This window comes from Chironomus tepperi, unplaced genomic scaffold (assembly GCF_022539635.2).
Source record: "Chironomus tepperi strain 1889 unplaced genomic scaffold, CSIRO-AGI_Ctep_v1 contig_354, whole genome shotgun sequence".
Lineage (NCBI taxonomy): Eukaryota > Metazoa > Arthropoda > Insecta > Diptera > Chironomidae > Chironomus > Chironomus tepperi.
In genome coordinates this window covers 188557-205508 of record NW_027226476.1, presented here as the reverse complement: position 1 = coordinate 205508, position 16952 = coordinate 188557, and the positions used below count along the sequence as shown (strand labels likewise).

At 29.0% G+C, this 16952-nt stretch overlaps 1 protein-coding gene across 4 annotated transcripts in view; it reads right to left on the bottom strand.

Annotated features, from left to right (window-relative positions):
- The window catches only part of LOC139094247 (diuretic hormone receptor-like), a 36592-nt gene that overhangs the window by 8135 nt on the left and 11505 nt on the right, over positions 1 to 16952 (bottom strand). For all 4 annotated transcript variants that reach the window (XM_070645231.1, XM_070645230.1, XM_070645233.1 and 1 more), the window contains exons 2-6: positions 7585 to 8114; positions 7216 to 7339; positions 3043 to 3262; positions 2309 to 2402; positions 494 to 587 (exon numbers count right to left, since the gene is read on the bottom strand). In XM_070645231.1, coding sequence (XP_070501332.1) covers positions 494 to 587; positions 2309 to 2402; positions 3043 to 3262; positions 7216 to 7252 — 445 coding nt within the window. In that variant the 5' untranslated portion in view covers positions 7253 to 7339; positions 7585 to 8114. The remainder of the gene's footprint in view (positions 1 to 493; positions 588 to 2308; positions 2403 to 3042; positions 3263 to 7215; positions 7340 to 7584; positions 8115 to 16952) is intronic.

Genomic DNA, 16952 nt, shown 5'->3' with positions numbered 1-16952 from the left:
GAATCTGACTGTTTAAATTTTTTTAAGAATTCAACGTTTTTACTCTGTGAAAATTGAAACTTTTCACTATTTGAATTTGCTCAGCAACTTGAAACTTTTCACCACTCCTCTAATTTATTCCAATTCTTTCTTTATCTGAAATGAATTGAAACTTGCTCTACATTTTTTTGATAATTTCTATTTTCTTTGGAAGACTTGCTTTTTCCATTGTTAAACTCAAACATTAGAAAGAAAATTTCGTAGTGAAACTCTCTTGAATCTCAATTTTGTATAAGTGATGTCACAAAAACTATAATCGATAAAGGTTTTCTAAGTTTTTGAATTTTCCACTTTTTCACTAAGATCACAATGATACTGACTTTTACCACAGTGAATTAAAATTAATTCCAATTTCTTTTATTTAGTGACACTGTAAAAAAGGTTCAATACACCGCAAATTTCAGTGACTATGAATAAAAATTAAAATGAATTGAATAAAATATACATAACTCACCTTCTACCATCATCCAAAAAAAATTTGTAAGCATAAAATAATGAAGAAATATTGCTGAAAGTACACATCCTACTGTGGAACTGCCGGTGAACATCTGTTGAATATGGACATAAACATAAAAAAATTGTTTTTAACAGTATTTAATATTCATATAAAAATAATTAAAATGTAAATTTCTCGTAAGTAGGTATCGATAAATCAGGGGAGATACGATGCTGCACAAAAAAAATATAGCAAAAAATAAAATAAATAAGATACCATTAATTGCGCAGTTTATCGTAAAGTGCTCATTTTAGGGAAGTTTTGTCATGTTCATTTAACATAAATGAAAAGTCCAAAATAAAAAATCGTTTAACTTTTAATTAGTCCATTCAAGCTGGAACATTCATGTTAATTGTCTACAATATTTATTGTGTGCTTTTTAAAATAACTCTTTTAGCAATTCGGATTATATAATTTGTATTACACGTTTCAATACAATAACAAACGATTGCGAATAAATTCCTAAATTTTTGATACTTGAATGAAAAAACGCATTCAATTCACATTATTTAAAAAAAATATTCAGCCATTATCTGCTTCAATTGACTTTGTATTTCAGTTTTTGCGACTGTAATTAAATACCGTGTACAGGGGAGAAATAAATCGTTAAATAAACGAAAAAATAAATTTTTTTTTTATTTTTTTTCAATTTTACTCAACATATAATGTTATATTAAAGATGAAGGCTGCTGATAAATTTGTGTTTGATCGATTAAAGAAAATGCTTTGATGCCCAAGTTAATAATTTTATTTTTTAAATTATGACCCTCATTCTAGAGTTCTTATAGCTTTTGATTTAAGAAAAGTAAATAAAATTTTGCATATTTTTTTTTCAGTTAATTTTTCATAAAATTTATAATAATGATTTCATGACTCAAGTCTTATTCTAATTACTAATTCAGATTTAAGCTTGTCTAATGAGATGAAAGACTGATCTTTATTTAATTAAATGAAGATTAAGAATTCTGACAAGACAGTTTTGATTGATAAATTGATTTGCAACAGCAATGAGTATTACAGATATGTAAGATATATCGAAAATTTTCCCATAATACTGGGAAAGTTCATATGTTAAATACTGTAGGAGTAGAAAATCCATTTATAAGTATTCCTACTGCTCACATCATTTTCGATCTTAGTAAATAATTGAGTTTTATAACATTCGGAAATCACGATAGATCTCAATTACAGATACATTTTGTACAGATTTTTCTGATGGTTTTCCTTAAAGATGAATAAGACCAGCAACCTTAGGTGATTTATAACTTTAAATCCGGACTTAATTTGTTACAGACATTTTAAAATAAAACTTTTTTGAATTTATTTTTTTGACTGTCTTAAATATTTTTGACTATATCGTTAGAAAAAATAATATTCCAGCATTCTAGGAAACTTATTTTGTTCTAATACTCATATATATAATAAATATTTTGAAGAAGATAAATGACACCAGAAACATCAAAAGAGCAAAATCGTTTATTTTATCGTTGAACAGTTTTTTATCGATTTTCAAACTCAAAATCATAAAAAAATATGATAAAGGAAAAGTGAGTAATCAAAGAGAATAAAAGCACGTCGGAGTAAAAATTGCTTTAAGGCTTCACGACTGAATGAAATTTAACGCTTCTTTTTCTATTCACCTTAATTTATCAAGTATTTATACAACTACATAAATGTGAAAAGAGGAGGCCAAGTAACAAGTAGCATAGAAATTCCTCAAAGTGACAAAAAGGGAAGAAAACATTTTATATGAAAAATGTACAAGCAGCTTACCTGTAAAGTGAGTGTAAGAATCCATAAAAATATCCATAAAATGTAAGTTAAAAATAAATTTATGTGAATAGTATTCCTTAAACATCGAAGCTCTCTGTAAGAAAAGATAAAAAGATAAAAGATTTTTATTAAATGTCGAATGTTTACTTAAATTTGTACATTAAATTGATTGCACGGAAAAATATTCATTTTATGGCATGGCATATCTCATTTCTTATTACAAGGTCTAAATAATGTGAATTTAAGATCCTGCACGTGACTGAAAATATGTTGAAGACTTGCGAACGATACTGCATAAATGAAATGGAGTTTAAGGAGAGCTTAAACAAATAAGGTACTATCTTTAGTCGTTTATTGAAGAATCAGCTGTCCGAATGAAAAATCAGAGGAATAAATTTATTATTGAACTGGTTCATTCTAATGTAGAACACTTATAATCCATTCTAATATTTATGTTGTACCAATTTTCATTCATACTTTGAATACATATATTTCCGATTTACTTTACAGAGTCAATATAGATAAAAAATAAATTTACAGATCTGTAACCAACTGGTTTTACCCTTCTTTTCTTCACTTTAAAAATAGAAAATGGAAATTAATTTTCTTATATCAAATGTAAACAAGAAGTAAAGTAGAAACTGTAATTAATTTTGCACACTGAATGAACGCTGTTTGACTTAATATCATGACAAATAGTAATAAATGCCAACACAAATTTCTCAAATATTTACTTGAAATTCAGGAAAACAATTACGGCCAGAATGAGTGTAATGAGGCTTATTGTGTAGCCGATGTAGTAAATTATGCTTGTGGCATAAGCTGAACATTTAATATCCCATGAAAATGGATCAAGTTCATTGCATGTTTTGTTAACTGGAGTGATGTGGGTGCAGTTTTGATAATTCGATAGATCCCATAGACCCGTCACGCTGCAATATCGTGTTGCATTAGCTGTAGAAATTAAAAATAATGGTAGTAAATTAGTAAATTGAGAAAATTTTGCAATATTCATTCAATGACATTCGATAATAATTGCTATTTGCTATTGAAAGCTAATGATATCACTTTACAGCAATTAAACACTCACATATGTACGTTTACTCTCATGTGACTATTAATTTATTAAATTTGTCAAATCATTACGGACAATTAAAATAAGTGCTATGACAAATTACTTAAGAGAATTGTAGCAATTGATTCAGTGACATTTTACAATTGAAAATATCATTCATTACATTTGTTAAATTTTCGTCCCGGAAGTGACAGTATCCAAAGCGTTTTTAATGTTCATTTCGTTATCCCCCGAGCCTCTCTTCAGTATTTTCTTTTACATGAATCCATTTGCTCTTTAGCAATGAAAAATGTAAATAAAAGATTGCTTCAATTTTCAAATGAATTTTTTTCCTCAATATTTGAACAAGCAAAGAAGAATATATTTGGCTTTTATGGAAGTTTTCATTCTTTTCTTTAACAGGTGTAAGTAAATCGAATTGCGCGCCATGAAAAAATGAAGAAAGTGTAAATAAAAATTGAATTTTCACACGTAATTCAGTATGAAAAAATTCAATAAATTGTATTAAAAAGGTGAAAAGAAGTCAAGAAGAAAAAGTTTCAGGATCGACTTGAAAATGGTTAAGAAGTTTGTTTTCATAAAAGCTGAACAACTTTTAGAAGACTACCATAGTTCTTAATAAAATTTGCAGTAAACATTTCCAGAGCTTTTTGTAATATTGATTAAGACATTCATAATCACGTACAAGATAAGCTTTTGCTGTGTGTCAAATAATTCTAACTTTTCAATAATTAGAAATTTTAGAAATAATACAATGTGGTTTTATTCATTCTTACAACAGTACTCATCTTCTCGATTCGTCATTTTGAGAACTTTGCTTCGAAAAAAAAGACATGAGAACAAAGTCGTAAACATCTGAAAAAAAAAATGTTGCAGTATTCTACCCCGGTTGTCATCTGTTCCAAACTTTTCAGTTTCATTGCCTGAAGTTGCATCAGTTTTTACTTTAGTGAGTAGGAAAAAAAATTAAGAATATAAATACATATGAAAATGTAAACATTCAACGGATTGTAAAGAAGGATATTAATGTACCCGCATAGTATTTAATCATTGCCGGAATAAAAACATAAAATAGCTTGCGGTTAGGAAAAAGAAGCCATCGTGGTTGTTTATTTATGACAATCAGAGAAATTTTCCATATGAGAAAAAAATTCATTCTTTTTTTATTGTCATAATAAACAATATCCTATAAGGATTCATAAAAACCGAAATTGATCTAGATCCAAAAATAAGACCTTCCTTACTATTTCTTTATTAAGTCATTAAATATGGATTCTTTATTGTGAGACAGACCCATGTGGCTAACAAATTTTAGAGGAAGTTTTCTCAAAGCTTTTGATAATTATTATTCAGATTCCCACTTTAGATATCAAGCACAGAGAATCTACTCGATTCTTTACATAAAATCCTAAAAATTATTAGATATTTTATCCATCAAATAAGGTTCAAACAGAACACCATAAACTTTATATCACAGCATATGAATGTATTTTAGGTCAGATATTAAATTTCAGTATCACAAAATTCTAAATAGATTGACGAATCAAATTATTGAATACCTACTAGATAATTGAAAATATAGCCGCACATATTCAAACGCAGACAAAATTTATATTTTTCGTCATCCGACACAGGAAAGCGGTGATACATATGTCTTATAGAAATGTTGATTTTCTATTTCACGTGACATAAAACTCTAAAAAAATATTTATATAAGGAAATACCGTGATTATTCGTTGCTCACCATGTGTCGATAGACATTTTACTAGTAGAGGTTAAAAACAATTTTCGAAACAAAACACACAGCACAGGATTGAAAGTGACAATTGTCATAAAAATAAATATGAATATATTGCAAAATCGGAAATGAAAAGCACACGAAGCATCAAATTTATGAACAAACATTTTATATTATGAAAGTTATCTATATCACACATTCCCTTCATACCCTTAAGTCGATAGTTGAATGATTTTAAGTAATAAATAAAAATCGTACAAATTGTACAATTACTTCGATATTCAATCTGAAGACGAATATGGCTACGTTAACCGTGTGTCTTAATATAGCTATTTTATCTTTGCTAAGAGTAATACTTTCGTATTCTTTAAATTCTAATTAATTCGACATATCCGACTACAGAAACGATAAAATTGTAATGAAAAGGCGAAAAGATAATAAAATAAGTAACCATAAAAAGCTAAAAATATGAAAAAGACATTCGATGGAGCCTCAAGAAAGCAAAATAACAGAAAATGGAAGAGAAGAGCAGAGAAAAATACATAATTAAGTTCCTTTCGTTTCATTATCTTAGCAGCTTGATGGCAATATTGAAGCGTTATGAAAAAAGTTTTTAAAGATACTTTTGGGAGTGAGATGATAAACTTGTGAGGGAAAAGCTGTATTATCTTGTCATGGATCAATCATGATTCTCACAAAACTATATCCCTCAACCAACTTCCAGCATCATATTTCAGAAAACTTTATAGATAATCAGAACTCCTAACCATAGAAATTGCAATATCTATAATAATTTTACTCTCTCGCCATAATCTTTTACAATAGATATCTTGATTGAGGCTTTATTTCTTTAAAACTTATGTCTTTAAGATCCTTGTCTATTTACAAGACATCAAATTGCATTTAATGGAAGACATCAAAGAAAAATGAAAAGAGTAAGAAGAAATTCTATAATATTATTAAATTATCTCTCAATTGATCACATTGTCTTCTTGCTTCTCGTTTATCAATATATAGATATAATGACGAAGTCAGAACTTTTTCTGCAGGAGGGGCTGTAGGCGAGTTTGGTCTCAAAATACACTAGCAAAAAATTTTATTCAAAAAGAGAGAAGGGAGTGCTCCCCCCTGAATCTCTTCTGTGCAGATAAATATTTTGTCATCAAAGTATGGAAGGCGATAAAAGCCGAATGGACTTAACCTTATTAAAAATATTCAGCGAACAATCTTTTATAAAAGAATATAATTTAATGAGTAGAATAATGAGGTTGGCACGATCAATAAATTTAATCATCGTTTGATGGAATATTAACTGAAATGTGTTATAACTTCGTATTGGCGTATAGCTGAAGTGAAAGTATAAATATAGTAATTGCCATGACAGTGTTCACAAATTACACGTTGACTTCTAAAATTTCATTACAGCATGTCATTCAGTTTTCTGTCTGTCTAGAACAATGACACTCTTAAAATTTTCTTTTTTGAATGATTTAATTGTCCTAGCATCAATCAATCTTCAAGCTATAGACCAATTTAGCAAAATCTGCCAAGAAAATACGAAAAATTTAATTTCGGAACGTTCGTATGTTTTTCTTAATTGATCAAGTTTCAAGTTATTACCTAACAAAATGAGCTGTCTTGAACTACTGATGTATTTCATAAATCATTTACTAATGGGAGAAATTCTAAGAACAATTAGCAAAGGATTTTATTACAAACCGGTATTTTCGTTCATTTCTTAAATTGTTCCATATTAGAAAATTTATTCAAATTTAGGTTAAAATTCAACCTTAATCTGCTATCAAGAGAGCTATTTACATTTATGTGGAGTTTAAAGCTATACAATCCGGAATTTAATGTGAATAACCCCATAAAAATATTATGAGATTAAAATTTTCTATTCTAAAAAGGCAAGAAACACTCAAATATTTATTTTATTCCCACAAATCCCCAAAATTTATCACATTAGGTCAAAATGATAATAAATATTTCAATGTTTAAAACAGATAGATAATTTGATATCTGATTTAAAAGTTCACCTTTCATAAGTTAATGTCGTAATATCTACCTTAAATGCTCGTAAAATTTACTTACATGTGGCATCATATTTAACACCGTGAAAATCGGACATGCATGGCTGGGATGCTGTCGTATCAATTTTCGTCCGTGGCCAGCACAGAATCTGATCAAATGAGACGGGGCAGAATGAGCCATCATCCTGTGAAATGAACATAAATTTCAAATTGAAAAAATATTGACATAAGAATGCATCGTAATGACACATGTTGATGGTGATGAAATAGAATGTATCGTCTGCAATAACGTTGAATGCTTATAAACCAAACAAAATGTTTTCATCAATAATTATTTTTTATACATTCTGCATTTGATACATTCAATGAAATTTATGTTTAAACATAAACAATAAAAAATCATTAAAATAACAAAAAAATGTTCAATTACCACACGATGAGTTGCTTTGTCAGCTTCGATTTCGGCTAAACATTTTAATTCTATGCTATTATTTATTCTCAGTGGATGCTCATCAGCATCAATTGATGTGAAATTAGTAAGCGCCACTTTGATTAATTTTATTCAATTAAATCCAACAGTCATACATATGTGACTGAATACGAAGTTTTTTTTTAAAAAATTTTCCCTCACTCGAGTTTATTTTTTTCTGACACAATTTTCTTGATTTATTTCCAATTTTCTCTTCTTTTCATTACTTTTTCTTTATCAATCACTCACTAAAAATAGAAAACACCACACAAGCTCTTGTCGATACTACTACAGATATTTTCACAACAGAAAATGTTTTCTTGATGTCTACTTGATTTCTAGATTTACTTATTAATATTAATGCTTAATTTGATTTATGGTTTTCATTTTTCTGCAGTTCACATTGAATTTTAAGGCAAAATCTATGTTGTGTCCGTCCAAAATAAAATGTTTTTGTTTTTTTGTATCTTCTATATTTTTGTTGATGTATTCTAGAAAAAAAAAGAAATTTGAAAATGTATAAGAATTAAGAAATTTTAATTAATTTTAAAATTATGATAAAATTGAATCACAAGATGCAAAATTGCTGCTTAATTAAATTAAAAAATTTATAACTCATGAATTAATTTTTAACTATTTATTGAATATTTTCTAACAAAACTCACGAAATATTAAATTTCGTATCTTTAAACTGAGCGTCAATTCGTAATTTTTCATCGTGTTTCTCCATGTAATGTTGTAGCAACAGTCTCTTACATATGCTCATGTGATTTATAATTAAAATCACATAATAAAATGAATATATGATGATGTTCAAGATGGGTAGAGAATTGAGTGAATCGCAATGAGAATATATTTTGAAAAATTTAATGGAGAAAGTTGAAAAATTAAAATCGTAAAGTATAAAATTGAGTTTTTTCATCTCTTAATTTCATTAAATTTATTTTTCAGACATTTTTAAGCATTCCAAAAGATAAAAGATAAAGAAGATGAGACGAAAACTTTTTTAATAAATTTTTCTCATCTCTCATTAAAGAGTAAAAGTCAATTGAAAAATCTACCAAAAAGCTGTTTAAGAAACCACATTTGAATTTAATTAAACGAGTAAAAATTCTTTTTTTGTTACTCAAGTGTACCATATGTGAATATTAATCAAACGCTTACAAACAGTATCATATTATTTCCCTATTTTAAAGCATTGTTGTATGTACGAAAAAACGAAAAAGATCATGATGATATTAAATTACTTTCGGATAAATAGAAAAAGGTGAAATAAGAAACTAAGTGAATTTTATAGCTATTTATGGAAAATTAAAGTAAACGAGAAGATGTTTACAAATAATTCAATGTTTGCTTAGGTAAAGAATGTGCTTTTAACTGAATGGAGTGTTTAAGTAATCGAAACAATCCCAACAAATGAAAAGTCACGCAAGAGTCCTTTACCTAAAGTTTTCAAATATTTATTATATATTCGTCTTTTGATGTTGAAAGAATACATTTGCAGCCTTTGATATTGAAATCTTAATAATCGATTAGGGGCCGTTCACTTATTACGTTACGCAAAAAAACGAATTTCTAGAACCCCCCTCCCCCCTCGTTACAAAATATCCAGGAAAAAAAAATTTTTTGGTTTAGGCTGTTACAAAATCCTAGACCCGTCCTCCCTCCTAAAAAGCGAACGTAATAAGTGAACGGCCCCTTATGTATTACAAACATTTTGATAACGCTCAGAATAAAATTTTTTTTAGATAAATGACTCGGATCATACGTCCCTAAACACAAATTTTGGAGAATGCTACAAAGTCAAATATCAAAGCTCGCAATTAAATCAAAAAGTTTTGAGAAAAGCAAAGTTTAGTCCAAAAAATCTCTCGTGGTTTTGCCCCTATATAAAAAGTTTTTATCTCCAGCCGATCGACCGAACGAGTATTGTGTATAACAGACAAAATGCATTTAGAGTAGCTGCTCTTTAATCAAAGCAAAGAACTGATTACAATATTATAGAGCTAAAATAATGCTCATGATTATGTACTCATGCTTTGCTGCCTAAACATGTCAATTCCTTTGTAAATCACGAATATTCTGTTACAAAAAAGGCAACGAATTAAATTTCAATTCCGCATACATAATTGAAAAACATAAAGGAAATGAAAGGAAGGCAGTAAAATGGAAGCTCAAAATGATTGTTCAGCATAAGCCAATTTAGAGAGTTTTTACACATGTACATTTGTCTTTTCGTATATAGACACAATATCGTCATTTTAAAAGGTTTTTGATAACTGATCCTGAATGAAATAAAAAGCTTTTAATCTGTTTTCTTCTTTTCAATTTTTTGTTTGAGTAACCTTGTCAATGTCAGTTTTGCGGAGGCGACTTTTGTGGTGTAATTTAGCCTCAAAATCTACCCTTTCTGTTATATCGTTGATGTATTGTCTTGTTAATATAATTTTATTTTTATTATCCGGTCTGTAATATGAGTTACTTAAAAACTTAGAACGTTTTTTAATTATTTAAAAACATTTAAATTTTTATAGAATATGTGAAATTTTTGATAACAAATCTTAAATTTAGGAACCCATCTTTACTTAACGGACACAATACTAGTTAAGGATATATTTTCCATTAATTCGTTCGAGTTTTTGGTACAAATTGATGAGAGTTTAATATTTCAAATACCTCACTCGATATTGATTTTATTCTATACACACTCAATCCGTTTCGGGGAGTTTTAATTTAATCCCAAAAATGTCGTTTCGTGCATTGAAATAAATTGAGAGAAAAATTATAAAATGTGGATCCTCGTCATCCTCATCATCATCATAATCAGCAATCGACCGCTTTTACTCTCAATTATACTTCATGCACTTGTCATTTATAAGCATAATTTATAATTCTGTTGTAATAAAATTCAGCAGTCATTAATAAAAGGAATTTTTTTTGTAATCATCAATAGATAAGGACTCTTAATAATGAATGGAGCTTTCAAAGTTGGGAAAATATTTCGGTTATGTTTATCGAAAATATTTTGATGAAGTTAATCTTCTTGAAAATAATTTTTTCACAGCAATTAAAAGTTTTCGGAAGTTTGACTTTCTGCTGTATAATCAATTAAATTGAGTGTTGAATTATTCGCTCGTTAGGGATTTTAATGAAAATGTTTATTTATTTTCGAAGCTAAAATATTAAATAGCTTCATAAAAATGTCGTAAACTTCGACTTGTCTAAATAAATCAGATGCAGAAAAATATAAGGAAATTTTCACACTATGGCTCTATAAAAACTAACAAATGAATTCGATTTTGCATTGAAACACAGAACGAATGCAGATATAGAAATGATTCAATTGTTTTTCAGTACATAAATTTAAATAAAGAATTTTTTTTATTGAGTATCGAGTTCATTTGCATGTGGATTGGTAATTGGGTATTGAATTCACGATATTGGATACAATGTGTGCAATTTTCATAAGGATGATTGAAATAGTAAATTTTGCTGCCTAGATAGAATATTGACAAGCATGAATGTGGAATGATATTAAATCAAAATAGGTGTAGCTTAAATTGTGAGCTTTGATAGTTTAGACACCTTATTGGTTCCATGAAATTTACAATTTCAATTGTAATAGTTAATTTTGGATTTTAAATTTGTCTTATTTGTCCACAAGCTCAAAAATCCATAAGTAAAATCTATAAAATAGCTATCTTTTAAAATTGCAATAAGGCAAGACTTGAATTCAATGCAAATTAACTTCTTGCTTCTAGGAAGAATCAATTATCCTAAGTCACATTTACCTTCTATAGACTTATGCAAAATTAAAATAAACGCGTGGAAATTGTCTCTTAGAAATTTTTCTAAAGAGAATAAATTGAGCATAAAATATGTTAATTCCAAGTAATCTTTAAGAAAGCATCTTCCTTCGTAAAGTAATGAAAACATCCGCTTCATTTATTTTTTAAGGATATGGAAACGGATTCATTAGGCATCTTCTTAATTCACTAAGTTAATTGCGTACAGTGTACATAAATTGTGAGGATTAATGTAAAAACTTGTTGAGCTTTTTCGGCAGGATGCAGGTGTGAGATTTTAAGAATGAAATATGCAGTAAAAGCAACAGACTGTGTTTTATTGAAAATATTTCATGAAAAAAATAAAATATTCAGGTGCATCATAAGCCCCATGGGACATCAATCATGATGTTCACATTTAATCTCAACAAATTTTACTCTTAACCTGCTGAGCATAAACCTCAACAAAACAAGAACAGAAGAGCTTTCAACCCTACATCATCATCAACGTCAACCACTTATTAATATTCAATGTGATAAAGCACCATACTGTCTATTGATTGAGCTATATGAGTCAATGAAAATGAATTTTTTACACCCCACTTTATGTAATTGAGAATAATTTTTTACCCTCCCTTTACTTGTCATCAATTAATTTGAATAATGGCTTTTTCATTTAATTTAAAATTTAAATTTTTGATATATTTTAAGAGATAGAAAATTAGTGACACAAGTGGTATTTAGGAACCCTTAGGAACATGAAACAAATGGCAAGAACACAGTATAAATATGCATAATGAATTTTCAAAGTATCCTTTTTGTGTAAATCGTATATGAATGCATAACCTAATGACATTAATTGGCATTAATTTTATCGCATTTTAGTGAAGCTGTTATGGCAGATATAACAAGATACACCCGACACATAATCGAGCAGACAAAAATTGATAATAATTGAACTGTAGAGATTCAATTTGACTATGACAGCACTTGATTTTATAATGGATTTTATTGGTCCATAATGCGGTTTTGTCATTAAACAAATTTTTATATCTATGCTTATTGCTATTTATGAAAGTATTACGCAGTTTATTTTATAAGCACATTGCTAAAGGAAATAAAACAATGTCAAAATTCCTCGTGTCTAATCGAAAAAATTTAGCGCATTTTTGACGCAGTGATTAGAAATCAATAAAAAAATAGTCCAATAAAGTCCAAGTTATACTTAACATATAGTTGTAATTTTCAGAACCCTAACTTTCGTCAATCGAGCTACCAAATTAAAAAAAAATATTGTTTTCAATGAAAAAAACATTTTTAATTGGAGGTTTTTGAGAAATTTAATTACAATGGCTTTTTAGTCAGAATTAAAAATTTTTTAAAAAGATTTTAAATTCAATATTGCTAAATCATTTTCACAGAATTTAACCCACATGAAAATGATTGAAGAATTTTAAAGGAGAGGCCAATATCAATTTCGCATTATTTAATGACGTCGAAAAAAATAAATGAAATTTAAATTTAGGCCCACTGTTTCGGAAAATTCATAATTGATTTGTTTACATAGATCTACAACATATACACTCAAGTGGACCAAATTAAGTTAAAACTAATAAATATGTTAAAACAATGATTAGACCCACTCGAGAAATGTGTCAAGGAAAGGCAAACTTACAATCTTAGTCACCGTATTTTCAAAATGCTTTTAATTATTGACTCCTGGAACTCATATTTTTTATTTAAACCTTAACCGGCTTAAATGCTTTTCATTATCATTATTTTCAATGTGGTACATGTGTACCACAATATGTTCATCATATTTTTCATCATAAAACAAAAAGACACCAAAACCGCATCAAAAAAGTATTATGGATGAAAAAAATCACATGTGAGTGCTGGGTGAGGTGCATGGACCCGACGGAATATTCCGCGGAAGAAAATTCCCCGGAATAATCTTCCGCGGAAGTAAATTCCACGGAAGTTTCTTCCGCGTAATATATTCCACGGAATAAGTTCCGCGGTATTTTATTCCGCTAAAATAATTTTTTAAAAATTGTACCGCGGAAGAAAATACCGCGGAACAATATTCCGCGGAACTTTATTCCGCTGGAAATTTTTTAAAAATTTGTTCCCCGGAACATTCTTCCGGGGAATTTTGTTCCGCGGTATTTTCTTCCGGGGAATTTTGTTCCACGGAACTTTCTTCCCGGAATTTGTTCCAAAGAAGTTTTCATATAATTTTTGTTCTTGACTTATCAAAAATTTAAATTTTTAAATGACATTACGGAGTGGTTAAACAGATCGCAGTACCTTTTCGACGTTAGCGGAGCCTAAAATCAATTCTGTTCTATTCTATTCTAATTAAAAATTTGTTGGATCTGAACTTTCAACAATTTTTGACAAATATTAAATCACAAATTATTGGTGCCTAATAATAATAGCATTGATGTGGAATAACTTCACTTGAGGAGTAAATCGCGAGTCAGGAATAATGTCGAAATTGTATTTTCCATCGGGTGGTAATTACTTCACATGCACCTACAAAGTGTAAGTAAAGTTATTCCGACATGGTGCAGGAATAACTTCACTTCAAGTTTCTCTGGATTTCGATAGTTCTAATTTTTTTTTACCTAAATATGATTTGCTAATTTTAGTAAAGTGTTGTTGAAAATGTCTCAATCAGCATGTTGGAGCATGTCTGTGAAGTCCCGGGAGTAAGTTGTTTGATTGCAATGAAAATAGGCCTAAATTACATCTATGATACATCCATTTACGTCCTGCATTTAAATATTTTCGTCCAATCTCAGATGTTATAGCTACTCATAATATTTACCTTTTTCTTAAAATCTCAAAAATTAAGTGTATTAAAATATTTAAAATTTAAAAAAAGTAAAAGAAAAGAATAGATCTGATTTCATATATAACATGATATTACTTTTTTTAACGCGATGAAATAACGGTCAATGATTTTTTTAACAAATAAAGGATGCGTCAGACCTCTCTACAGACATAAAGTTTATAGTGAAATCAGAACCACGCTATTGTCAGCTTATTGCCTTTAGCCTACAAAGGAGGGCAGAGAGCCGCGGTTCGATTGCGTATGTTTCGAAAAATGAGAGGCGAAAAACTTTCTTCTGCCGAGTCTCGAACTCATGACCGCTTGGTTTATATCATATTAAATAGATACTGCATTATAATATTATTCCACCACCAAGCCACTTCGACTCAAACAACTTACTCCCGGGACTTAAAATAGGAAAATATAGAAACAACTTACTCCCGGGACTTCACAGACATGCTCCAACATGCTGATTGAGACATTTTCAACAACACTTTACTAAAATTAGCAAATCATATTTAGGTTAAAAAAATTAGAACTATCGAAATCCAGAGAAACTTGAAGTGAAGTTATTCCTGCACCATGTCGGAATAACTTTACTTACACTTTGTAGGTGCATGTGAAGTAATTACCACCCGATGGAAAATACAATTTCGACATTATTCCTGACTCGCGATTTACTCCTCAAGTGAAGTTATTCCACATCAATGCTATTATTATTAGGCACCAATAATTTGTGATTTAATATTTGTCAAAAATTGTTGAAAGTTCAGATCCAACAAATTTTTAATTAGAATAGAATAGAACAGAATTGATTTTAGGCTCCGCTAACGTCGAAAAGGTACTGCGATCTGTTTAACCACTCCGTAATGTCATTTAAAAATTTAAATTTTTGATAAGTCAAGAACAAAAATTATATGAAAACTTCTTCGGAACAAATTCCGGGGAAGAAAGTTCCGTGGAACAAAATTCCCCGGAAGAAAATACCGCGGAACAAAATTCCCCGGAAGAATGTTCCGGGGAACAAATTTTTAAAAAATTTCCAGCGGAATAAAGTTCCGCGGAATATTGTTCCGCGGTATTTTCTTCCGCGGTACAATTTTTAAAAAATTATTTTAGCGGAATAAAATACCGCGGAACTTATTCCGTGGAATATATTACGCGGAAGAAACTTCCGTGGAATTTACTTCCGCGGAAGATTATTCCGGGGAATTTTCTTCCGCGGAATATGTTCCGCGGAATATTCCGTCGGGTCCATGCACCTACGCCGTGAGTGCTTATTAAGGTATTATAGACAATGATAACATAAATTCCTTTTTATCGTACAGTTGGGTAATGAAAAAAGTTATAAGCAAAAAATTTAATCTCGAGAAAATAAGATGTAGGGAGTTGGCATTATTAATTAATAAAACAAGAATTTTGTTCCAATTTCTTTCATATTCAACGATTTTTTGTCCTCGTTCCAATTAAAAAAGAATCTCGTTATTCTCATTTTTTGCCATTGGGAAACTTCATTTAAAATAGAGTAGAAATGAAACGATTCAAGTTTCTATAGTATTTGTTGCTTGAACCATTTTTCAGAGGAAATTTAATTACATATTTACTTTGAAACAATACCTTTAAAGAAACTATGTTCTTTCCGTTTTACAAGCTCTTTTCCCTTTCATTTGTCAGCAATAAACAATTATAGACATTAAGCAAATTAAATGACAAATTTAAATAGAAATTACTGTACTGAAAAGTGGTAATTCGAAGTCTTTTGTGTCGATGTCTAAAAATTAGCTGTAGAAATTTGTCGAGATCATTTCTCAGCTCCCTCACCTTTTCATCATTGACATTAATTAAGACATGAACACAGCAATGGCTTCTACATGAAAGAAAGTTAGAATTTTAAATTAATTGACGAGGGTAATTTAGTTACTGTATTTATTTTTTTCTTCATTTGAAAAGATTGAAAGGTTCACAGTATTTTTAATGCTAAGGAAGATTCGCGATGAAAATTTAATGAGGAAATGCTTATAGCACAACCAAAACATGATGTCAAATTTTCGTGAACCACTTACATATCTAAAAGAGAGCTCGGATGAAAAAGTTAATCACGTTTCTTATGTTTACGTTTTTGATTATGGATAAAGGTAAATTTTTTAATTATTTTATATTTTCGTGACTCTTGACATTGAAATTTCTTGACTAGAATATTTAAATTTTTAAATGGACATTAATAATTTTTGAAATTAAATTTAAACTAATGGATTTAAACCTTCATTATATCATAATTTCAAAAAGATCAAAAAGAGTCTATTTTAATCTAAAGCGCCATAAAAATGATGTACTCGTTTAATTTCCATATTTGTTTTTAGATTGAGTTTGTATGGATACGCACATAAAAAGTTACTCACACACACAAGTTAAGCGTGTCAAATATAGAGAGAAAAAGTAATGTAAACTCAGATGAGACATTGAGTCATGTAGATGAAACGTCTCAATTTTCGTTTGAAACATTCAAGATCAAAATAATTTCTTTATCACAATCTAAATTGACAGTCATAAAACGTATATTTTTCATCTTTTATTGTATCAAGAAGTGAAATAAAAGAGATAAGATTTCACATGCTAATCATCACAATCATCACCTCTTTTGTGCTCTTGATCGTTTCTTTTTGTAGCAATATTGACTAGAAGAAGAAATGAAAACATTGTTAGGG